This window comes from Callospermophilus lateralis, chromosome 9, assembly GCF_048772815.1.
Source record: "Callospermophilus lateralis isolate mCalLat2 chromosome 9, mCalLat2.hap1, whole genome shotgun sequence".
Lineage (NCBI taxonomy): Eukaryota > Metazoa > Chordata > Mammalia > Rodentia > Sciuridae > Callospermophilus > Callospermophilus lateralis.
In genome coordinates, this window is record NC_135313.1 from 36585447 (window position 1) to 36612927 (window position 27481).

At 37.1% G+C, this 27481-nt stretch overlaps 1 protein-coding gene across 1 annotated transcript in view; it reads right to left on the reverse strand.

Annotated features, from left to right (window-relative positions):
• Positions 1-1102: 1102 nt before the first annotated feature.
• Plcl1 (phospholipase C like 1 (inactive)) overlaps positions 1103-27481 on the reverse strand; it is a 335645-nt gene continuing 309266 nt past the window's right edge. Inside the window, exon 6 of the mRNA XM_076865800.2 lies at positions 1103-2737. Coding sequence (XP_076721915.2) covers positions 2555-2737 — 183 coding nt within the window. The 3' untranslated portion in view covers positions 1103-2554. The remainder of the gene's footprint in view (positions 2738-27481) is intronic.

Here is a 27481-nt window from a genome sequence, read left to right on the forward strand (position 1 = left end):
GATAAGTGGACAGAAGGGCACTTAATCCTCAACAGTCCAAATCTAGAAAGGAGACAAACATTTGAATGTAATAACGTGGTAGGAGCATGATAAGCAAAAGGCTTTGTTTTTCTTTTAACTTCTCTCCGTATAGATCAGACCCTCAGCTCCTCTCTCCAGATTCTAAAGCTCCTTTCTGCTCCACATTTCACTTCCTATTTTGCAGGAAAATTCAATGGAATGGAGTGGGGGTGGCCAACAGCCCATGGCTAGAAGTAGTGCCAGATGAGGGAGAGTACATATTGTGTTTTCAGGAATATTTAAGTAGATCCTAAGGGTGACTGGAGCTCTAGTTCAAAAGGAATAAAGTAGGGAAGCTACTTCTAAAGATTGGATTTGATCCCAAAGTAAAGAAATGTATAAATATTGAGAGTTTTTGAGGCTTTGTCTTCCCCTACCCATTCATATCACCAGTAGAGGCATGGATCAGTGAAGTGGGATTCACAAAGGTGAAGAAGTCTACAACTAACTGACGGATGGTGGGGTTTGTTTCTGTGTATTTTTTCTCTTTTCATAAGGGACTCAGCTACATACATTTTTTTTATTCCTTCTACTGGAAAGTTAGTAAAATGGAATGTGAAGAAAATTTTTCAGGCCTTGTAGAACTTTTAGAAGCTTGCCTTCAAGGTGGACCCAGTGGTATACACCTGTGATCCCAGCAACTCTGGAGGCTGAGGCAGGAGGATACAGGTTCAAAGCCACCCTCAGCAAATTAGTGAGGCCCTAAGCAACTTAGTGAGACCCTGTTTCAAAAAATAAAAAGGGAAGGGTGGTGGGGATGTAACTCAGTAGTAGAGCACCCTAGGTCCAATCTCTAGTACCAAAGGGGAAGAAAATAAGAAATTTATCTTCAGATGAATTTAGTCATCCCTTTCCCAAGTGCCCAGTTTTAAACTCACAGAATAATTCTATCATATCTGGTCACAGAAATAGCACATCCCTTAAGATATTTTCATATAATAAGCCATTTTCATCATTTTTCCTTTTTCAATTAATTTACAGCAAAAGAGAACAAGGAACAAGAAAAGTGCTTTTTTTTAATATCTTTACTATCTCAGTAATGTGCAATGTGAACATAATAGTGTTAAGAAGAAGTCAGAAATAACACAATAGCTATAGAAGATGTTTACATTTGCAAAATTTCAACAATTATCTTCTCTAGATTCCCCCCAATTAGCATATTTGTTAACAAATTAATTAAGAAGCTTTTCAAAATAAAAGCAATGTTTTAAATAAATATATTCTCTCATAACCATAGAACATTTAGTTCTGTCGGAGGTAATGAACATTACACTCAAGTACTTTATAAAGACATTAGGGTAAAAATGATGCAGATGGAATGATAAATGTACTCTAATTAGTTCTTTGCTTTTTTGTATTTTTTGTATGTGTTAAAATTGTATTATAGGTGCTTTGTAATCAGTTCTTAAATCATAAAGATTCTAACACAGAATTGATATCAGCTCAATGTGGTAATATGGTATTGGTAGATGATGTCTTCAAATTTAAATTTAGTACCTATGTTAAATCCCATCAAAGCTAAAACTTCTTAGCTGCCATGTCTGCTATAGAAAATGAATGTTAGATGGCCAGTTTGGAAGTGAGTCCTTCCTACAAATCTTGAAATTCTTAACTGAATGTTAATAATACATTAAAATCCTATTACTAGAGCCTTCAGTGTATTTAAGAGTACCACACGGGTGGGTGCAAATTCACTTATGACCAGGTTTCCCACTGAAACTGTATAATTTATTAAACAACTACAAAAAAAAACTTCCTAAAAATTGATTTTATTTAATAAATATTTTAAAGAGTTTGCTAACTAAAGAAATGATTTTGCTGATCTTTCCAGAAATTCTGAAAATTTGCTTAATCTTTCATTTACTTTTATTTTGACTATGATTCCTAGGATTTTTTTAATCTATATTTAATCTCTCAAAACATCTATGCTTTGATAAATTTGGTTTTCTTCAATAATAGACTATGCTAATATCTCTAAATTAAATGACAAGAGCAGAGAAGTAAAATTAAACACAGCATCAGGTTACAGTAAGTGCTTGTTAGAATTTCAGATGAACATATTTGTCCCAAAATGAGGATAATGATAGAGGAATAACTTACTAAATGAATAATGCAACACAGAATCGATTTTACATTTTAACAGGATCTCTCTCTCTCTCTCTCTCTCTCTCTCTCTCTCTCTCTCTCTCTCACACACACACACACACACACACACACACACACACACACCCCTCTTTCTCTTTTTCCAAAGGTGTTCACATATGGGTCATGGGTGTATATACACACTTCAGAATTTAAAACACTGTTACTAAAGTTTTCAACTGAGATAAATTAACTACATTAAAATACTGACAGTGTGAAAATAAATGTTTATGTCCAATACTCCACAGAAGGTTATCTCCTTGTGAACTTCTAAAAAAACGTAAAGAAAGAATACAAGTATGAGAAACCAGAGTCCTTGAGAAGGACGGGTGAGCCTGTCATACTGCCAGGGTCACAGCTTCCCATTCTCCTCGCCACCGTCCTTCTCCTCTATTGCTTCCAGGCTGCGCTTGCCCTTGGCTTCAGCACTACTGCTGGGGGCTTTACTCAGTCCACAAGACAAGCATGCCAGCTGGATCTGCTTCATATTTTCTATAGCTTCATTCTTGGCATTCTTCAACAGGTCTCCTTGTCCCTGCAAACAGGTAGAAATAGATACCAAAGAAGATAGTTAGGGACCAGGCTCATCCTGAGTGGCATTGCTGTATATCCTGAGTGCTATTTCTAAATGATGAAATAGACCCAGACCTGCAAACTCTCCTTTCCAGGGTCTACTCAAGGGTTTTTGCTTGATTTATTAAAGGACTTCAATTCCAGGACCTTAACCTAAGCCTTCTCAATTGATTCTGTGATTGCTGGCAGTCCCTTGAGATTCCAATAGTGGGGAACCCCCTTGTTATGCACTGAGGACAGTTGATCCTTCCATCATGGTGTTCTGAGACTTTGAATATTGCTGCAATCTCTACCCACCCAGACCTAGCATTCCTAAGCTCAGGAGGAATCAAGGAAAGATGTTTTTCCTTAAACAACTGAAAATTAAATCAGCCCTCTGTATATCAGAGCTTACAAAGCAGAGCATCTTCACTACACTAAATTACACACCCTTACACTTGCTGAGCTGGTTGTTAATATATTGAGTTATCTTGTAATTTGCCTGTTGATAAATTATTAGTTACCCACATTCCTTCTGTGTTTTCCATCATCCAGAGGACAATGTTCCCATCTGACTAATGGAGAAAAAGACTCTCCAGAGGCTCAACATGTCAATCAAAACAAAAAGTAAAAGAAGATTGCAGAGACACATTAGCTATCATTTACATCAGTGCCTGAGAAACATGTTTTTCCCACAATTTTTATTTTTTAATTTCAGTTCATTGTTAAAATACAATCATTGTTCATGGCTCAGGGGCTGAAGGGGTGGGGATAGGTGCACGAGTAGGAACACATTTCTATAGTGTGTGCACAAAAGAGTATGAAATAGCTTCCCACTCTCTCCCCTCCATTCTCACATCAACGCCTGCAAGTGTGACCATGAAATTGTGAAGGACAGTATGGGATTGCTGGAGCATTCTTCTACAAAGCAGTGGTTCAGAGAAAGGATAATTCACCGGTTATATGCACAGTACTCCATGAAGCATTGCTATGCCTCTTTAATTTGATGAATACTTTTTCCTTAAATTGCATGAGGAAATGTGGGATTAGACATGCCTTGGAATATTTAATTCCCCAAAATCTATACAGGCATATGGCAAATCTATCCTATGCAATGACAGCTAAACTCTTCTAATAGCCTTTAGCAATATGGGATGGATAACTGGGCTTTGCCTAAGGTGTGTGTTAAAATGAACTTCCCATTCATGGAATGGGATTTTAGAATTAAAATTGTATAAATTTAGCCTTTTCATTAAGGGAAATTAAGCTGAGCCTGGGGAGGTTAAATGATTGGCTCAAGGTCACAGCTGGCTGATGACTGAGCAAGACTAAAGTTCAGGTCTTTGGTCTCCAAGTTCAGTGTTCTTTCCACACACCATGTGGATAATCTAAAGACGACAGACTGAGGACCATCAGGGAGAGATGTATTTTCTGAAATATTCACAAAACCAGCAGAGTTTCAGGAGTTTCTTGCTAAGAATATGGATAATGAACAAGTCCCTTATGGACACTGGAAAGTGAAGTCACATCCACCTAGAAAATGCAATTCTTAAGTGATAATAATACATATAAATTGCTTACTCTGTGCAGAAACTCTTCTTTGTGCTTTACGTGCATTCATTTGTTAAATTGTCACAACATCTATAAGGTCAGTACTTTTCTAAGTCTCAAGTTACTGATGGTTCAGAGTGATCACCTTTCCCCAAGTCATACAGCTGCTACATTGTAGAGCTGGGTTACTTAAGGGTCTGTAGTCTGCACCACTTCATGTTATGACATCTTTTAAAGGCAAATCATGCACTCTCTTCAGAGCACAGTAAAGCCACCTATTTATTGTTACCCATAGCATCAACATAGACAGAAAAAAGTCATTGCCCACATGACACAGCCTGGCAGAACTTAGAGATGAGATCTGAGGTCAGGAAGACAGGGTGCAGCAAGAATGTGCTGGCAGGGGTGTAAGTTGGGTATATTCCACCATTTTCAACCTGAGTCACTCTCTCTTCTGTAAAAATGAGGAAAATATTTCCAGACCTTCCTCAACAGTTCTAAGATTAAATAAAGTATGGTAAGTCATTTACAATTTAAATTATAACAGGTAAACTGTTCTATAAGGTGATGTGGAAAACAGTTAACATTTTCTGCTACAATAATAAATATTTTGGAACTGTGTGTATTTTAATATAGATTTGACAAAATCTGTTTTAAATCTATCTACAAGAGTCTGTTTTACAGAAATATGTCTATTGCTGCTGATTTTACAAGTGGAAAGATTCCTTTAAAAACAAGCTATGTTAATAATGAGATTATCCATGTTCATTTTGGAGAATTACTTACAAGTGTTCCCTTTTCACTTATTTTACTCAAGCATTTTAGAAGCAAAATTGGCATCTTCCCTGATTGTAAGACAGCAGCAAAACATACAAAAATATCAAGCTTGATACTATTAACATTCTCACATCCCTTTTCCTACAACAGGTTAGAAAATGTATTTTAATCAGTCAAAATACCATCAGTTCTAAGAGGTGGCATCCAAGCCTAAATGCCAGACTGTGCCAGTTTCTGGTAAAGTCAGTCTCTCTGGAAAACAATGGCCAATGGACAAAACAGTTTGTACCAGTGCACAAGAACACAACTACATCATCTCCTGATGATAACTCCGGAGATAATACATGTCACTGCACTCCAGGCAGAAAACAAACAAACAAGCAGAAAGTTCAGAAGCTAAACTATGAACTAATAAAGTAAGCAAAGCTGAAAAGGTGATAAAGAGCTTATGAGCAGCTTACATTGAAACATCTGTATAGAATTTTGTTTTCTTTTAAGGAGGAGGAATAGGGGTCACCTTTCTGTTCTGTTTCAAAGAATCCCATACTGTCTCTTTTCTTCAGATCCTCCCAATTAAGCCCCCAGAACAAGAAAAATCTTCTAGGCAAACCATAGGCAGTGTTCAGTTAGTTAACAGTCCCCAGCTTAGCACTTCTTTTTTACTGATGATTTTCCCCCATTTTATGTACAGAAAATTTCCCCCAGCTATCTAGTAACACCCCCCCCCCCTCTCTCGCCTTTGTCACAAACACTAACTTGCCAGGTTACACCAGATCTCCTCCTCCTAACATCTCTGTCCTGTATAGCATTTCCTCCAAGATGTATTAAGCAAAATATTCGTTATGTTGTGTGTATGCAAGGTATCTCCTTACAGGGCATTCTTAAGATCGTTTTAATTCTGTTCTTTTCAAACAGAGGGTCTTGCAGGAGGAGAAAGAGAAGTCCAGGAGAATCTGTTTTACTTAGTGGTATCTAAATTGAAACACCTCTTGCATACTAAAATAAGTCTGGGACTGTTACAACATGGAATGCAAAATTAATGCACTATTTGACCACAGAACATTCAACTTGAAAGAAATGTCAAGCTGCTGCTGGCTTTTCCACACAAGCAATCCCTTGGGGACACATAGTTTCTCTCCCCCGATACTGGGAAGCCTCAGGGAAAAAATGAGGACTGATTCTTCAACCCAAAGGAAAATAAGGGTAATATAGGGCATCTCTTCTGGCCCAGGAAAGTTCATAGGATGAAAAGACTAAGAGTCCCGAGCATGATGGCCACCATTCATCCTCCACAGTCATTTAAATGTTTCTGAATTGAGATCCACATATAGAAAGCAATAGCTTTCCACAAAGAGATCATCATAGAAGTCTGAATCTAAAAATTAATGATGATTGGTGAATATTTTAAAAACAAGCATTCTTTGCTAAATCCTTCCAATTATGTTAAATTGCAATTAAAGTACATTATCTAGAAATTAGAAAATACCCTATGCAATTTACACTGTTGTCTGAGTTGCTGTACCTTCTCACCACAGTTTTGATTATTTCTAATGAATTGACTACTAAAACGAAAATACAACTCTAAAGAGTAGTTAATGTGTTGAAAACAGTATACTAAGTATGAACCAATGTGCATACGTTACCTCATTATATCATAATCATAAGAGGCTAGAATACTAAATCTAAATTATTGATTAATTATATATCTTTTTTAAATTTTTTTTTTTTGGTTGTAGATGGACACAACACCTTTATTTATTTATTTTTATGTGGTGCTGAGGATAGAACCCAGTGCCTCACGTGTGCTAGGAAAGTGCTCTACCACTGAGCTACCATCCCAGCCCCAGTTATATATCTTATGATCTATCAGAAGACATTAGGGTTCTAGTTATTCCTGTTCTTACCAAGAAATACAGTTCCCCTCCACTGTGTGAAAATAGATTTGACTATAATCTGGCATAGTAACTCACAAAAGACACCCGTGGCTCCTTCACACCCATTTTCCCATGATCTGTACTATCCCTTGTGATGTTAGTGCAGGAAAAAGCAGGGGTACATCACAACCACTGTCCTCATCACGTGTGAAGGAAATGTGTGGGCTACTGCAGAGCACACCACAAATATTTAAAGCGGCTAACTGGGACTCTGGGAATGGAAAGACCCTCACATGTATACAAGTACAATAAACAAATGGAGCTCTGTCTCTAGGCTAATCCTTCAAGTGTCTCTGAGCACACACTCAAGGGCAGAGAGGCTTCCCCGATACTCCTTCCATAGGAGAGTCTGTATCCACAACTAGACTCACACATGGATGGCACTACCATAAAAGTTGGCTACAGACACCCCTGTTGAACCAGCAGCTCTTTATGCATTCCACGATATTGGTGGACCATATTGTGGTAGGCTGGACACAACAATTACCTTCCTAGTTCAAATACCATGGTTTCTGGAATCTCTCCATCATTTCAAGAGGTTAGATGCTTTGTTCCAAAGAAATAGAAACAACAGTTATGATGTCCTTCATTTGGGAAATTAAAATAATGGAGTCAAAATGTTTTTAAATCATGACAGATATTTTTCTCTTGATGTTATACTTCTGGTACATTGCTGTGTTTGAAATATTGGGTAAAACTATTTAAAGAGGACCTGATTCTTGGTTTCTAGAATGAAAACCTGGCTGTGTCAGGAGGGTACAAGGTGATAAGAAGAGTTACAGGGCACAAAGGTGTAGCCATTAGGATATTATATGTAAAGTACCATAATTGCACACACAAAAAATGAAAGTTTCCATGGCATTGAGTTACTAATGTTCAGATTTATTATTTTTCCACACCTTGAAACTAATATTTCAGGTGCAGTCTACTTGCCACTTAAAAAGTTGAAAATTTACTCCATGAACCCTCAAGGAAATACAGATGATATTGTAGAGTAGGTCTGGTCCAACACTCTTGGCTTAATAGAATTTTATCTGTTCTTCTAAAACTGAGTCCTAAACAAATAAAATACTGCTTTTAAAATTTTGATCATATAATGCAATTACATTATATACATTTTTTTAAAACCAGCGAATGAACCCAGGGGTGCTTAACCACTAAGCAACATCCCCAGTCCTTTTAAAATATATTTTATTTAGAGACAGTGTCTTGCTGAGTTGCTTACCACCTCACTAAGTTGTTGAGGTTGGCTTTGAATTTGTGATCCTCCTACCTCAGCCTCCCCAGCTGCTGGGATTACAGGCATATGCCACCAGACCCAGCTAATTTTTGTAATGAAAGAATTACATTTGGCATGCTCACCTGAGCCATTAGACTTTTTAAAATTTTATATAAAAATTATTCTAGTGACTGACACATTTTAGAATTGGTCATTAATTCCAGTTAATAGAATATGCCTGAAGACAATGGAAGCAGAATGTAAATAAGTCTTTCTAAGACCTGAGAATCCAGCACTCAAAGAAAAATAATTCATAACAGCTATAAGGTAATTTAAAGAAATTTTAAGAATAATTAAATGCCAAAGAGTTCATATAGAGTTGCAAAATGCAGCAGACCATGTTTAATAAATACAACCATCCAAAGGTTGGGAAAAACTGAAGTTATACTGTTAAAATTCAACATGATGAAAATTAAATTTGAAAGGTTTTCCAAATTTCTTTCTCAAATAACACCTTGTATTATTATATCTGTCTCATCAGGACATCTTGGCTAACTTGGCTGTTGAAGGAATGAGGAACTTAGTAACTTCAATATGGCAATTAGCTGCATTTTAATCGGAAAACTTTATATTAGCCATGTTTTTAAAAAAGTTTTAAAATGAAATCTTTTTCATTTCAAAAATATTCTGCATAATTAACATGTACCAACAAAAATAGTTTTAAATCTACAGGAGTTTATTTCTATATCCTCATATTTGTAAAATACTTTATAAAAAGTAGTGTAACATTGTGGGTTTTTATTTGGTTGGTTAATTGGTTTTGGTACCAGCAATTGAACCAGGGGCCCTTAAACACTGAGTCACAACCTGAATTTATGATCCTCCTGTCTGGAGCCCCTGGGATTACAGGAGTGCACCATTGCCCAACAGTTAGGATAACATTGTTTAAATGCTACTCAAGACTAACATAACAATAGCAAAATTATTAATGATCCACTAGCCACATTACTAACTATAGGTATTGATAACAATGGGTAAAAAGGCATTGCTCAATAAAACCTCTACATTGAGAACATTTGTTGACCAGAGTTCTAAAAAGAAGTATGAAAGGTAAATGTTTCACATTCCCATTTGTTGTAGTTTGTTCTAATTTCTCTGTGAGTGGACATACTTGCTTCCTCCCTTTGCTTTAGAAATAATGTAGTCTTTTTTAGCCATTGATGAGGACTTGGGCTTTAATTTTTGCCTTCTTCATCAAATTCCATCAGACAAATGTTTATGGAACACTGACTATATCAGATTTTGTCTTTGGCCTCTGGTTCTTCACTTCACTGGAATTAAGGCTTTTCAAAATAAATAATTGTAAGGTTCCCTTTTGTTAGTCTAAAACAAAATTCACAGATAATACAACTTATTCATTCATTATTAAAATAAAGTAAATACAGTGCCCTAATTTTAATGTTAAGTTAGAAGAAATAAGAGACCAATCACTTAAAATAATATGTATTGCAATATATAAATGCTTAGATAGGCATTTAGAAACCACAGTGAAGCAGGCAGATGCCTATAATTAATATGAATGTGTTTAAATTTAAAATAGATCATTTGCCATCTCCCTCCCTCCCTCTGTCACACACACACACACACACACACACACACACACACAAACACGAGCACATGTAGGAAAATAACAATGCAGATGTACCAGATAGACACTAATAAAAAACAAATAATGGCAAACAATCAGATATACTGACATATAATAAAAGGAAGGGCATACCTTAATTAGGGTAAAGATAATATGCCAAGATAAGTAGATTTCACCATGGAGGGAAAATATGATAAGCCCACAAGTGAGAAGATAAATAGTATCCACAAACCACACCAAAATTGCCAAGTCTTCAAAAGTACCTCAAAGGATGTTTTCTTGTGATTGATAATATCAGCGTCTATTTCATGGGACCCTGTGAGATGCCTACCATGTATTGTCAACAATAATAAAGAATCAATTTAAAATCATTACCTTACCTCCTGGCTGTGCCAATATTACTGTATAATAATTCGAGAAAAAAAAGAGGATAGAATTCCCACAGTGAAAAAAATTAGTCAATAATTTGGAAACAATTTCTGGATTACATTTTGCCTTTCCTCTCAGTACCTACTTTCTCCTCAAGTCCTGAGCCCTTCATGAAACTTCTTGTAACAAAATAATAATAACTATTGTAATAAAATACTTAAATTTATATTTTAGAAAGTTTAGTCAGGTAGGACTCAAAATAGGGCCTGTCATAGAGGCAAACTCTATCGACTGTTAGCTGCTATTATTCTGTAAACAGAATTTTTTAAAATTTTTATTATTAGTTGTTCAAAACATGCCATAGCTCTTGACATATCATATTTCATACATTTGATTCAAGTGGGTTATGAACTCCCATTGAAGATTTAGTAAATGCAATGTTTCACTATCAATAATGACAATGTAATAGATAAGTCTACTGAGCTTTCAGATAAAATATGCAGAAACGTAAAACTCCTTGACACAGCACTTCTGCACTAAGTAGCAATGTCCTGCACAGTGCAAGACGTCCAGCATCCCTGACCACTCCCATTGAATGCCAGGAGAATCCTTCCAATCACCTCTACAATTTCCCAGTACACCTGCTAGGGGCAGTACTGCCCAGTTTAGAACCACTGCGCTGGACTCCAGGGGTCAATAGTGAGCAAAGGCACTGTCCCTGACCTCACAGAACCTGTCCTGGGAGGATTCAGGCACATATCAAACAACCATACAAATACAGTTATGTCTAATTACAGCTGTGCTTGCAACTGAGATTGAGGAAGAGCAATGTGTGGCTGTGAGGACAGGTAGTCTAGGGATCAGGCAAGTCGTCCTCAGGAAAAGGACAACAGAGCCACAATTTGATAGCTGTGCAGGCCTCTGCCTTCCTTTCTTGGCATCTTACAGTCAGTGAAACATGTCATAAGGATATTTTGATGATTGCCTCGAGTCCTCGATCCTCTACAGTTTCACAGATAGACAGATGATATGGAAGGGTGCAGCCTCTATGGCCCAGCAGCAAAATTGCCTAATATAGCCCATTTTTCCTGATATTTTCTCCATTTAGAGTTTGTTTCCTTAAAATTTAAACCTGACATACGGCAAATAGATGATAAAGTACCACTTAGTGACAATATTGCTTAGTTCTCCTTAGTAATAGTTCTTCTTAGTAATTATTTCAAGTTTTCAAGATATTGAAGGTCAGCCATACTGTTTTGCAAATGAAGAAATAGACGTAATAGAGCTACAGAAATATATTACCCAGGTTCATATAGTAAATAAGAATGAAGGAAAATAATAGGAAATGCCTGCTTTCCAAGCCAATAGGTGCTTTTCCATCACTGAATTGTTTTGTGTACTGTTATGGTTTGTATATGGTTTGAGTTTGTTCCCCTGTGGTCCTCAGTGGCAACGTTAAGAGGTGGTAGGGTCTGGTGGGTGGTTTTTAGATTACTGGAGAGGTATCTTGGAAGTAACTAATGTCGGTTACCTGTTTAGTTCTCAAGAGAGGGTCGTTATAAGGACATAAGACTGAGCCAGGCATGGTGGGACACAGCTGTAATCCCAGTTTTGTGGGAGGCTGAGACAGGAGGATTGAAAGCTTGATCACTTTGGGTAACTTAGTGAGACCCTGTCTCAAAATGAAATTTGAAAAAGGGCTGGGGAATGTATTCAGTGGTAGGGTCCCCCTAGGCTTAGTCCCCCAATACAGCATGAAAAATAAAAACAAAAAAACTGACTCCTCCCCAGTCTCTCTGGCTTCCTGTCTTGCCATGTAATCTCACCCCTCCACACATATTCCTGCCATGATTCCAAGTGTTATGATGTGATGCAAGCAGGGAGAGCTTCACAAGAGTTGGAGCCATGCTCTTGAATCTTGCAAATCATAAACTAAATAGACTTATTTATTCATAAAATATCCAACTTCAGGTTTGTTAAAGCAATGGAAAACAGACTAATATTACATAATATATTGCACATGTTAGCCAATAGATCTTAGAAATACAGAGAAGAAAAAATAGCTTAAGCCCTCTCTGGTGTATAAAAGAAAAAATTCTTTTATAGAAGCTTATAAGTGTCTCAGGCATAATACTACCTTTATGTTGATACTTTGATTTCTGACTTTTGTCTTCAATGTAGGAGGAGTTTGGAAGCATTTAATAAGTTTAATCTGAGCCAATTTTTCAGAAAACTGAAATACGAAAGAAATGGTAGAAGATTCATGAGCGAGGGAAATGCTGGAGAAAATGAATGATCTTAAATTTAAAGATATCATCGAAAACCCTGATAGATCTAAAGAGATTATTAAAGAATCAAATCCATTAGCGATGCCAGCTGAACATTTTAAATGGTGCTCTTCATGTGAGGATCCAATGGTTAATTCTAAGATCCCTGAGACATGAATTTCTCCTTATACTACCAGTGAGCCCATTTCACACATAAATTGTCTACCCAATATGGCAGTACATACAAGCTAAAGAGCAGAATCAGAACTCTAGAAGTAGTAAAGGAATAAACTGGATTCTAAGGATTCCCCATTTATTTCATATGGCAACAATTTGGCCTAGAGGCTTTGAATTATAACCGCGTTGCTATTCTTACTTACACTGTGAGCTACACTGTCAGACCACCTGGGTTCATATAGGGCAGTACCATTTACTAGATTTTTTAATTTGGACAAGATCACTTGGTGCCTCAGTTTCCTCATACATAAGATGACTGTAATAATTGTACCCATCTCATATATTTGTTGAGAGATTAAGAAAGATAATACATGAAAATAATTTAGCACACGGGGCAAACTCTATAGACTGTTAGTTCTTATTTTATAAATGGAAAATTAAAGGGTTTCTGTAAATGCAATGTTTTGCTATCAATAATCTCAAAATAATAGATATATCTATTATATTTTTCCTTATAAAATATGAAGAAATTTAAAAACACTTTGAAATTGACAAAGACTCATTGGTGGGGGGGGGGGGGTCAATAAAATGTCACTGAGAATAAAAGCCAGGATTGCATCACTGTTTAATCCTATGAAAAAACCTCATAATGCTTAGAATTTTAAAAAAGTAACCATTAAATTAATATGGAAACTTTCCTTGGGGAACCCCAGAATGTGTCATCCTCCCCACTCCAAAAGCTCATTTTCTCCCTAGTAATTAAGAGGCTACAATACTGTTTAGTATAAAACACTAAAGCATTTGTTCATTCCTGGAATGAATTTTTTAGAACAGCTATTTCATCGAAGCCAGAAGAGAAAGTAAAAATGAACTGAAATAATCTGTCACCAAACGAAATGAATGACAAACATTATCTTTTGTGACAGACCTGTTATATTTCTGAAGACACCCTATGATAGGTTCCTACCAGGGTTCTCTGTTTGAGAAGCCATCTGTCTGCCTTGAGCAAATGACTGTGAGCCTAATCCACTTACCAAAATGTCAACAAAATTGCTTCAACACCAGTGAGCTGAATAATAGAAAACTCCGAGCTAAACTTTAAAAATATGATTCCACGGCAGAGAGCTTTATGAATTCAGGTTTATGTGATGGTACCGGTATCCTGAGAATTCCCCTGAAGTCATTTGACAAAAGAACCATTCAGTAAAAAAACAGAAGTCACTGTTTGTTGATTCTCCTGTGCTCTATTCTTTCCCTCCAGTGTTGTGATCATCTGCCTCATGCCTAACAGATCTAATAAAAGACAGAAGATTAATATCCATCTTTATCAAGGTGACAAAATTAATAAATTGTATTTCAAATGAAAGTTTAGTAATGGATGGTCATCTGCACAACAGACGAGCACTTGTTTAAAAGTTCTAATAATCTCAAAATTAACTTCGTGTGGATAATAAATGACCCTGAAATCTGAATTTATACTACTATCTTAAGTGCCATAAGACAAACTCAGAAAGAGTTTCTATTAGAAACACAACTAGGCAGGTTTCTGTTATTCCCATTTCAAAAAGACCACGTACAACAGCTTGAAAGATGTAGGATGCTCAAAACCCCAGAATGGACACAGGCTATAAAGATACTCATTCATATTAGAAGAATTAATTTTAAATGCATTCTTATATTTGCTTTGAGAAGTTTCTGATTCCATGGCTCAAATTACTGATTACTTGCTCCATCCAAAAAATAATTCTGCAAAAATGCCACAATAAGACTGCAGATACAACACCAACAGTCCACAATCAGGGTGAAATGACCACAGAATGGCTTCAGCTGCTTTACCACCTCCACAGTGCTATGAGTTTCAACAGACAAATGTTTTTGTGACATCTGGTCCCATGTTACACAACTCCAGGGATACCCTTCACACTGCCTTCTATGGTGTGCCATTCCCTGAAGCCCCAAAACAGTGCTAGGTCTGGTCTAGACATGTTCTTTAACCAAGGACACTTATTATTTATTCTCTGAAAAAAAAATTACTTTCTTTGGCTGAATTGTCCCCTCTGAGATCATCATAGCATGTGCAGAGCTGGCCTATGGAAGCCAGAGATGGTTTCATTGGCACTCATTTTTGCTGGCATGAATTCCAGTTCAGTGTCCTGTAGAGTGGTCAAATAGTTATTCCTCAGACACAGTCAAAAGGGGCAACTGCTGTATACCCTCTACCAATCAATGACTTTTCATGATGAGGACAAGGCAGCTATCAAATGAAATGTGCTACTTCTTCCTAATAGTTAAATTGAGGATGTGATCAACTCAGCTTCCTCAACAATGGAGATCTGGTCCACCACTGAGGATTCACTTTTGATGCTCCAAATTCAGCAGAGCACTTGTTTAAACATGAGGTCAGTTGCTACTCTGAAGAAAATGTCAAGACTTGTTTTCCCTGATCCAAGAGTGACCGAAGTTTCAGATCTTAAACTCAAGCCATCCACAACATCAAACCGCTAGCAACACATTTTCCTCTGTTTTTTTCAACCCTACACAAAAGTTGAGAGAACAGTATCGATATTTCCCAATTGTTCATATTGTCATGTTGCCTTGATCAACTTATCTGTCCCTACCTGTATATGTTTACTTCACCAATAAATACCTCAGCATGCATCTGTGAACATAAGGACATTCTACATTACATTTGTTACAATAACAACAATACTGATATAACCCTCAAAGAAATTCACAATCAGTGTTGCCATTTGATATAGTATGCTTATTAAATTTGTTCATATGTCCCATAACATCTTTCATCATGGTTTTCAAATACAAAATCCAATCAAGGTCAACACATTATCAGCCTCTTTGAAAATAATGATCCATTTATGTGGAATTGAAAGCAAAAATTCAACTGACAGAGAAACACAAGTTCACAGCAGTAAGTACTCTTCACTGGGGAGATGTACATTTCCACAGCTTCACTCCTGCTGACTTTATGAAATACGCACCATTAAGTCATCATATATACTCGTCAAAATGTTTCTTCTAAATGTCAAATACCATCACTCTTACATTCTTATTTTTAAATCAACTTTATAAATATATAGGCCTGGAAAAATTCACCATACATTTGCCAAACCCACTCAGTCTTGTGTCATGCTAACACCTCCCCTAATCCTTCTCCCTCTCCAGGCCTCAGAGTTCTTCCCAGAATAGATTACTGTGAGAATGAAACTATCAGCAACCATTGGAAGAGAATACTCATATTCAATTTCTTAATATGTCAGTAGTTGATATTTCTTTTTTGGTTCACATTCATGGATATGTGAACCACAAAAGAAAAAAAATTTAGAAAAACTTTAAATTATCACTATGTAGAAAATCCAGAACTCCATTTGACAAGCCTGTGTGATGCTTTCCAAGGCTACAGACTGCTGCTAAAGAAAACAGCCCCAGGCTGACCTTGAGCTGGGATGGCCCTGCTCTGCACTACAGGAGCTGACTGTCCTGGCCACAAATGGTAGACAGAGGAACATGCACATATGGCCAATCAGTAGCTATGAAATGGCCAGGCAGTAATGACAGTAGACAAACCAATCTGATGAATTAACTCTTTAAGAGGTTGAAAGTAGGAATATCAAAGAGCCTTAGCCAGTTACCAACAGAATGGGGTGCTAAGAAACATACAGAGGAAAAAAGAGAAGCAGAGCTGAGCCCTCTAAGGTCACAGGACCAAAGTGAAAATCCATGAAGCTTTGCTCTAAATGGAGAGGGAAAGAGAACAGCCCTCAGTGTCTGTGTGAATTGTGAATAATCCTCTAGCCTCAGGAGCTGCTGGTTCTGAGGCTCTTCCTCTTTCCAGGTGATGTGTGTTTCCTACAAGGTCACATATCGTTTCACCTAAAGAAGCCCAGGTGCATCTCTGTTCCATGTAACTCATGCAAGAAAAAAAAAATAAGATTTATTTCAAGTGACAGATGTCAAACTTAACATAATTTTAATCATACAATTTTATTGGTTAACAACAAAGACACAATAAAGTTTAAGCTACGCTTTTGTCTCAGCAATGGTTTTCTAAGCATCTTATAGAAAAAAACGGCATCAGTCAGAAAGACAGAAAGAATAGCAGTTGTCTTTGCGTCAGAGAATGATGACTCATAAATTATGAATTGGCTGTTTGACTTTGGAAATATCCTTAACTCCTGTGGGCTGCAGTTTCCTTTCCTACAAAACATGGGGATTCTGAGACCTTCTTTGAGCTCACCTTACATACTAAAAGTTTATTAATTAAGGCTTGGTTTATAATTGCTGTGTCAACATTCATCATTTCTGTTAAATAAGAGAGACTGCCTGTGGTAAGAAGATAAGGAAGCAATTAAATTGCTGTGGTCAGGGAGGAAGAGGGTCCTGTGAGAACACATGGCAGAAATACCTAACGCTGGTGGGTGAGAGAAGAGGCGGTGTCCTCAAAGGCATCCTGAGCATGTGGTGGTACCTGACTGAATACCTAAAGCACAGGTAACAGTGCCCCATGCAGTAGGGAAAGAACAGGCTATGACTTCCAGGGAGCTGTGGTTCAAGACATGCTTTTGAGGCATAAGGATCAGCCTGAGAGCATCCCTGGTGCCACTGAGGAACTGGGGAAAATTCAGGGGGCCTAGAATTGTGTCTGGAAGAGAAAGGTAATGAAAGATGAAACTGGAAAGCAGGAAGGGTGTAGGAAGGCAGGTCTCAGAGAGCTGTTGGCTCCTTTACAAGAGGAGCCATGGGAAACCTTGGGGGAAAAGGAGGCAGAGGGCTATAAAAATGATCAGGGCCAGTTTTACACTTAGAAAGGCCACCCAAGCTGCTGTGCTGCAGAGGTGAGTAGTGAGGTATATGAAGTATGGTGGCCATGTGAGTAGGGGTCTTCTAGAGTATGATAAGGAGAGATGCATGGGCCAAAGATACACATTTGGGACTGACAGCACAGAGAGGGTAATCAAACCATTTGCATGGAGTTATACCCAGGGAGATATGGTAGACTTCGAAGAGAGCCTAGGCTAGAACTCTAGAATAAACACCAGCATTTAATAGAAGGACAGAGGAAATGGGAACTGCAAAGGATCCTGGGAAGAAATAGCCAGAGATGTAGGAAGAAGACTGGAGAGAGTGGCACCACATGACGGAGCGGGGCAGTGGTGCCAGGAGGATGTTCCCAAGTAGTCAAGTATGATAAAAGCTGAGAAGTGTTGAGGAGATTTCATCATGAGGAGGTTCTGGCGACCTTGGTGAGGAGGATTTAATGGAGTGTCAGGGGAAGAAGATGGATTAAAATTGGCTCACCAGTGAGTGGGAGGTAAGGAAATGGATACAGCAAGAATAAACAACCTTGTTAAGAAGTTTGGCTGTGTAGGCGAGGAGAGAATGGAGAGAGGAAAGAGGAAGAGAGTAGCTGGAGGGGGTTGAAAGTCTTTTATAAGATTTATAAGACACACACACACACACACACACACACACACATTCACTTAGACCAAACAATGAACTGTGAAAGAAAAAAAAAGACAAAATATGAAATGAAATTAACTAAAAGCCTCTGCTTCTAGGGTTGACTGCTCTTCCAACTTGATTTCCATAGGATCCTAATGGGGGTTTCCTCCTTATTTTGGAGCCTTTATATTTGTGTGAAGTGGAAAATTTAGTCAATAAATAAAAATTTAAATCATATTACTTTAAACAAATGGAAATCTACCTAAACTTGAAAGTAAAAAAGCAGGGATTTTATGTATTCTGTGTGCACTACCAACAGAAAATGAAGAATTCTCCCACTGTCCAGCAGGTGGCTCCCCTGTTTTGAACTTAGGTAGGGAGCAAAGGTCTGTCCACAAAAAGCTTGTGCTCCAAATGGTTAGAAATGCCTGTAAAACCACTCTACTTACTTCTCCGTTTCATGTAGATCTGTACCCTGATCATTCTTAGTATGTAAAAGTGGCCTTAAATAAATTCTGAGAGCTTACAAAGTAATCAAAGAACACTGGTGTATCACCAACATGTACAATTAAACCCTTAAATTAGAAATAAACACTACATATACAAATCTTCAGATAAAAATAATCTTTCTTAGCAAAAATTGAAATTATCATTTCTCTTCAAAGCCAGAATACTTATCTAGCTACTTTCCTTCCTAATTTGCTAAATGGAGAGAAAAATGGCAACTTAAAAGTAGGTCCAATAGAATTTGTTTTATATAATAAAAAATATGTGGATTAAAATATCCTCACCTCTTATATGTACAAGACATTATCTTTATACTTGCTGCTTGGAGAATTTTAACACATATAATTTAAACTAATTCAACTTAAACTAATTATGCAAAGCTCTCAGGCATAATTTGTTAGTAGTTAGAAGACAAAGTTCTTTACTTGACAACATGATTAGGCATGTGGAAAATGTTATCATTATGCATTGATAATCACCATAAGGAAAATTTGCAAGTTGGAGGACAATTGGGAAGGTGCACCCCTTAGATACTTCCTTTTCTGCTTCTCTCCCATCCTGCTCTGCACAAAATGCCAACTAACCTCAGAGTAACCAGGGAGAGAGAAAAGATCAATCATACACTGTCAATGTGCAAAAGGACTCAGAATGAATACATACACACACACACACACACACACACACACACACACACACATTCACCACACTAGTTAAAACCAATTCCCCTCACCCATTAATATGCTCAGGAAATAGTTCTATCATTTTTAACTTCTTAATAGTGCAAATGAATATTTACACATCATATTTGGAACCCAAATGAGAACAAGATCAGTGCTAAGGTAGAGATTAACACATTCAGTATCAATCCCAGTGTCCAGGGCAGTAGAACATTTGTTCTATCTTTCTTCATTTTCTGAAAAACTTGAAAAAAGAGAAAGAAATCTAAAACTAATCACCGAGCAAAACATCTCAGAAGACTATAGGATTTTTTTTTTTTAATGGGAGAGGCATAGATTTAGAATAAAAAATGTACTTCTTGTTCAAAGACATGTCTGGACTGAATCTTACAGATAATGAATTTGAGGAGGAGGCAGAAGGAATTAGTATACACAAAGACAGAGGCAAGATATTGGGATAATTGCAGAGGGATTGTCATGGTTGGAACACAAGGCATAAGTGGAAACTAATATGAGAAAAATGAAAGTGTATTCTTAAGGAAAACAGCCACTTAACGAGAAGGAGCAACCTCATTAGGAACAATTTAAGGGAATTATACACACCTAGATAGGAATTTAAAACTTTGTTACCCTAGAGACTTGAGAACTATACTCCTTTAAGGAAAATATTTTTTATTAATATTTGAATACTTCACATGGTCATATGCATTATGCTGCTCAAGTAAAAATTTACATATGTCTATTCAGAGCAAACACTGAAACCTTCTAACCAGTCTACAGCAGTATCTCTTGGGCCACTCCTCCTTATTCTCTAACGTTCAATATTTATTTGTTCCAACAGCCAGGGTGACACCTGCCAGAGCCCAGTGCAGTACTAGTAAGAAATCAATGGATCCTGGAAGCCATCTCAGCTCCCTTCAAAGAGTGACCTTTAGGTGTGGCAGCAAAAGCAAATCCCCCACCACGACAACTTCAGTTTCTGTGTTTTAATGAAGTCTTCCACTAATGTCAACTTCAAAGGTATTAAAACATGACAGTAGATTTCCTTATTCTCCACCCACATATTATTTTCTCTTGTACTTAAAAATGGAGATTGACTATACTGAAGTCAAATTTAATTTTCTTAGCTATAGAAGACCAAACATTACTATACTATTTTAAAGTGAAAGTCTGCAAGACTCCTCATATCTGTACACCACATGACATTTATTTTATGTAATCAGGTTTTATAAATCAAAGGAAAAAATACAAAAAAAATCCCCTAGTTACCTTGGATAAATTGCTCAAACATACAAAAATGAGCATGCACAGAATATAAAACCTCAATAATCAGAATACTAAGAAAAAAGGAAATCTGCCTCTAATTTAAAAATCAAGCCTCATTTGTCATTTTGAAGGCCAGACTAAGATGAGATTTGTACTGTGGCCTGCAGCCAAAAGTGGACTATTTTGGTAGATATGTATATCTTCTGCTCTCTGGGGAATTAACAGTTAAGGGCTCTCTCATTTTTCTTTATAATTCAGGTGTAACTCTATAGCCCAGATAGTATTCTCAGTAAAAATCTCTACAACAAAGGAAATATTCTGCTGCTCCTTATAGAAGTCTGTCCACTGTGGAATTCTGTCACATGTATCTAGTGGGCACTTGAAATATGATTAATATCACAAAGGAACTGAACACATAATTTTATTTCATTTTTATTATGTATTTTGCATTTAAATAGATACCTGGGGTTAGTGTTTTCCTCATTGGACAACATGGAAAAGGATGGCGCCAACCTTTAGCAATATAGTGAATTAAGAAAAATTATTTTTTACTCTCTGCAGCCTCTTTCCTGACATAGCATTTGCCACAGCTACAATTAAATAACTAATTATGCTTGCACTTTTCAACATCCGCATCTCCCACAGGAACATGGACTGCTTGTGTGCAGTGGCTGTTTCTGTTATGTTCACAGTTGTATCTGAACTGTTAGCAAGGGGCCTTGCCCAAAGCAAGGCTCCAAAGCATTTGTCGAATGAAAGAATAAACTGGGTGCCGCTGAACACATATTCTCCTCGGCTAGAATTTCCCAGGGCCATTGCTGCTCATTTCCAGAAAAAATCTCATTTTCAACTTCTTAATTCTGGCAAGGATGGTCAACTCACTCAAAACTTAGCTCATCTTTTTCTAATACATTACCCTGTACCTTTTACTCAGGCTCTCTGTAATGAGAGATTTCTAGACAAAATTATCAAGGGACTGACAATCATGCTAATTTGTAATATTAAGTTCAGTTAACAGGTAAACCCGGGAAAGGCAGGAGGCAGTAGAGTAAAAATGGGTATATTTGGTGGGAAACAAGTGAGTGGATTCTGATCACACCACCAAGTAGACTGCCCTATCTATTTATACTGAGAGCAAGTCATGGTCAAAGGAGCCTGTATTTCACATAAAACACATTCTAGTTAAATTATACCTTTTAGTCAATGATCAAGGACAAAATTATGAGTTTTAATTTTGTTTTCCTGGTGGTATTTATATGAAGAAACTCAAACTTTAGCCTTCAGTCTTTCTCCTCCTAGGGCACCATATTAACATGCCAGGTTTGTTAAAGCAAAGTGCCACCAATGGGGCAGCTTAGGCAACAGAAATGAATTTTCTCATAATCCTAAAGGCTAGAAGTCTCCTGTCAAGGTATTAAGCAGGGTTGATTTTTTCTGAGACTTCTCTCCTCAACTTCCAAATGTCTCCTTCTTGCTATGTCCTCACATGATCTGTCCTCTGTGGGCACACATCCCTGGTGTCTTTTATGGTCACAATCTGAGATACTGAGGGTTAAGACTCCAACATATGAATTTGCAGGGGCTGGAAGGGACACTATCCATCCCATGAGAGTCAGCCATCTGTCTCAAGTTAACTTATTATCTACCTTCAACCACATCAGAAACCTCTGTGTGTAGAGTTTGGGGAACAGTTTGCCTATTGTACTGTGAATAACAAACCCTTCCTACCATCTGGAAACAAACATTGATCCCTCCAAATATATATGTTTGTAAATTCAGGAGCTTAATTATTATTACAAAGAATGACTTTACCATTGCTAATGTGATTTTCATTCCTATGTATGGAATAGACAAGGAACAGGTGATGCAGTCTTGCTAGCTATGGACAAGGACACCAGGCTGCCAGTGCTTCAATCCTGACCCTCACCCTCTTTAGCTAGCTGACCTTGTTAAAGGTCAGGTACTAGATACCTTTTGTCCCTCAGTTTTCTTATGTATAAAACAAAAATATTAATAGGATCTGCATCACATGGTTGCTTTTAGAATTGATTTATTAAGTATGAAGCACTTGAAATATCGTCTGCAAAGAGTGAGCACTTTATAACTACTAGCTATTATTATTTGTTATAGTTGAAGTAAGTAATTCTATATTAAAAATATATTCCAAAAGAAAATCAAGTGCATCAGTTCCAGTCAGGGATAATCTTGATCTCAGTGTTATGTTAAATATTCTGATTTCCCTTAAAATGTCTCAGCTTTTTCTGGTATACTCAAGTTTGTTTTTCAACAATTCTCTAAGTTATTGGATAAAAATAATGATGATCTCAAAATGAAGGGAATATTGTAAAAGCATACTGAGTGTGAAGAGAGAATGTTTGCCAGTTTGGGACTTAAATGTATTCTAGGAAAAGGAGCATTTTCTCAAAGCATTTTTATATATTTATAGCATGAAGTATATGATGAACTTTTGATAAATATTTAAACAGTGACAGTGATAAAGATGGTGATAATTCACAAAGAGAGGAAGGAACTCAAAGATAAATGTTACCCAGATTTTCAAAAAAGATTATACAAAAAAATTTTTAAGTTTCAATCACTTGTATTATTAATGATATCCAAAGCATAATGGAAAAGACAAAAAGCCTGAAAAGAATGAAAAGCATCTTTTTCCAATCCTCTTATGAGCTAAGGCGACAGTATCTAACGTTTTGCTGCACTGGGACAATTTTTAATATTTTATAGGTTTATTTATGTAAGTCAATTCAATATGTCAAGCACATAATGTGTGCTCCTTCTATTGTAATAAGAAAAATTAAACGTGGGCACTATAGTTGTAAAATGTAGAATGGGGCCATCAAAAACTGCATATAATATGTGCTCAGAATACCTGTGTATGTGTCCACACACGTGCCTGAACACTTCATAAACTGTGGAAAATGGAAGGAACAAAAGCCCTTATCTAGAAACCTGTGCAACTCTATAAAATAATCCTGAGAACAGTTAAAAGATGGCCGCCAAGAGGAAAACAAAGCAACAGAGGCTTTGCGCCTGCAAATAGAAAGAGCTAAAACCAAAGGACCAGTAGAGTGCACATGGGAACTTACCTGTATTCTACAAAGACAAAATACCCTGGTAGGAAAAGATGAGACGGAGTAAAAGAATAGAACAATGAAAATTAAAATGTGTAGAGGTTAAGAAAGAAAAAAAAAAAGGAAAAAGAGTAAATGTTAACCCATGAGAAAATGGAGCTGCCAAGAATTGCAGAAATACCCACCCATGGCACATAGGTATCAAATTGGTGGATGTTAAGAACAGGTTTAGCACACAAGCATCAAATGTGACACTGGGCACCATGAGCATGGATATTAAGAACAGACTCTGGAGTCACACAGGTCAAGGTTTGTATGCTCCTCCACTGCTTACAAATTAGTTATGTTCTCTTGAACAAATCTCATAGCTTCTGTAAGCCTCTCTTTTCTTATCTAAAGCTCAGCACTGTGGTTAGGCACAGTCCCAAGCTGCACAAGCTGGATTTATATGAGAAAAAGATACAGGAACAAATCATTATTTTACAGTGCGTCAGGGTGGTGAACACAGGAATAAGAATGGGTATTAGCTACGGGTGTTACACTAAAAAGGAGGTTATTGGGTTCTAGTAACAACAGGACATGGACGAGCGACCCTGCAAAGGTAGTGATGCTGGACATGAGTGATGCAAAGGAGCTGGTCAGGTGACTGAAAAGGGAAAGAAGATCAGAATCGCCAAGAGCAGCACCTGTGAAGGAGTGGAATCATAAAACTGCTTGGCATTTTTCAAGAAATGGGACCCTGGGAGAGGCCACTAAAGGCCTCGTCACAGCATCCCCCATCCAGGCCAAAAACTTGAAATGGTTTCTTATAGCTGAAGGACAAACATCAAATCATTTTGCTCATTCAAGTCTACTCAGTCTGCTATTAAAAAGGCTTGTTTACTTTTAATTCTGTTAAGTGTATTTAAAGCATTTTTTTCAGAGATTAAAAAGTTTTAATTAAATTTCTCTCACAAGGAGATTGTATTAGACTAAAAAGGATTAGCTATTATTTTCCTGGTGTCTTCTGTTTCTTTTATTGTGTCAAAACTGAAATAATTGTGTTTGGTTGTCAAATCCAGCCAAACTGAGGATAGAGCTGAGCATTAGTTGAAACCTTCCTCCTCTGACACGCTATGTTGTCAAGCTTTGTACTATGCTTCAATATACAAATAAATGACAGGTTCATGAGAAGATACACTGCTGCATATGAATCCTTTAGAAATTACTAAAGACTTTTCCCAAGAGTAAGTCTTATGGGGAAAATATCACTGTATTACCAATAATTAATATCCATAGTAAAAGGAACACAAAACTTCAAGGAAAACTTCAGACTAGACAAAGAAAAATGCTTAGACTAACAACTTTGTGGCAGCTATATGACAAATCCAGAAGGCAACAGTGACAGAGATTCAACTGAATGGCTCCCCCTAGGGTTGTGCAGTGCACAGCCTACACAGTAGCCTGCACAACTCTGGTCACTTTAGGATCAGATTGATAAAACTTTAACTGCAAAACAGAAATGGCACTGATGTAATGTGTAACCAAGAGCTCTAAGATAATATTGGTTATATTGATGTTTAAATTCAATGAAATTCACAAAGGCATGTTATTAATTACCAAGGCCAGCTTTAATTCAGGAATCTCTGTGAAAATTCCTCCCGGGTATCCCTGACCAAGGAGCCAAAGGAATTGATGCTCTCAGGAGCAACTATCTAAAATGTAAGGACAGTAGAAATCACTTCACTGTTTGCTCTCTGTCCCTCTGACCTGACAACAACCTCTAGAACAAAAGTATATTCCCTGAGATGAAAGCAATGATTTTTAAGGTGATGACTATTAAGTAGAGGATGACAGAAATGATTCAGTCTGGTTGGTAGAACTGTGATTTAACAGCAAAGAATGTGTTTTCCAGAATTTGGAATAGAATTTCAACTCTGATGGTGATTACAAGTTATACTGCTTCTACATTTTTAAGTTTTTCATGGTAACAACTGAGATTGATTTAGATAACTAAACTAGAGAAAGATGACATTCTTCTAGCATCATTGTCTACGTTTATCATCACAAAGCTTATGAATAGGGTTAAGGAATGAGTTGTTTAATATAAGAAACAGGCCTATGTCATAATATACGCACACTATATACACATGGTTGTATGTCCAGCTAATGAGTTGTTTAATATAAGAAACAGGCCTATATTATATAACATACACACACTATATACACACGTGATTGTTCCTTTCAATGGCATTCTTCCTCTCCCAGGCTAAAATGTATTACAGATAAAGGAGGGCAGGAAGGAAGTGGCTGTTTTTTCCCTCTCTGGTTTTAGATTACATGGAAAGACTCTATGGGCTGACTCAGAGGATACACAATACACATTGTTAAGAATCTTTAGTTCCACGTACTCAGATTTAATATTAGGACATAATTACTAGTTACACATACTTTTTCATACCCAAGAATTCACATACTGGCTTCATTTTTAGCATCTTAGATATCAGTTTCCTGATTGATATCAAACCCACAATATGCAAAATCCAGTTTCCTGCAACATGTGTAATAAGAACATTGAACCACCTAGAAGCTAACAGAATAAGAAAGTGGTATGCAACAAGTCATGTTTTGACCAGCAAACAGATTGCTCCTGAGTATCTATGGTATCGTTTCAGCATACATTGAAATTATGTCCAGCTAAGCAGTTTGGAAGAATAAACTACTGATTCAATAATGCACTATTAGAGGACATAAGTAATTCTAAAACACTTACCTTTCCCTCACTACCTATTTTTGCTTTAAGGAAAAAAAAATTAAATCTGGAAAAAACAGAAAATTACAGTGAACCAGATCCATATTTCTGACCCAAGGCAGTTAGAATTTCTTCTGAACCTCAGGCTAACCTTTTAGTGCATGCAGTTGTTATTAGTCAGTTTTCAGTCTCTGTGACAAAATACCTAAGATAAACAATTTAAAGAAGGAAAGATTTATTTTGGCTCACAATTTCCAAGATTTCAGTCCGTGTCATTTGGCCCCATTGCTTTGCGCCTGTGGCAGCACAGTACATCATGGTAGGGAAGCATGGTGGGTTGCCACTCACATCAAGGTGACCGAGAAGCAGAGGGCGGATGCCAAGAAACGGGCTAAGGTCTCAATATCCCCCTCAAGAACATGCTTTCATTGACCTCACTTCCTTCTATTAGGCCCCACCTCCTAAGAGTTCCACCACCCATAGCACCATGGGCAGACTACCAAGTTTTTTTTTAGCACGTGGGCTTTCAGGGAACATTTAAAATCCAAACCATAATAGTAATATATTTTAAATGTATATGAGAAATGAATACTTTAAGACATGCTCAAGAAATTCAATTTTATGAGATCAGATTTGTTTGTAATTAATCAGGAACATCGTGTTGGCCCAAGAGATTGATACATCCCAGACAAAAGGATCCACAAATCACTTTTGTTTTAGTTGATTCATAATGCCAGCTGCCGAGTAGCACACAGCTGGGAAACGTGGCTGATTGAGGGATAACTCTAAGAGATTTCGATGGCAATCTTTTTATCCTGGAATACACTGCAAACCAATTTAAGAACTTTCCATCCCTGAGTACAATTGACTCAAAAGTCCATTGAGAATAGTATCTTTTATATAAACACTCAGAGAGGATAGCTATCTTTAGAACACATAGCTTTACCCTGGCAGATTTACAAGCCAAATCATGAGGGGTTGGTGTGTTTCACTACATCATAAGGATTCTCTTCAGTTAAAATGAAACCTATTCTCTTTGTATCTGAGAGTCCAACTTA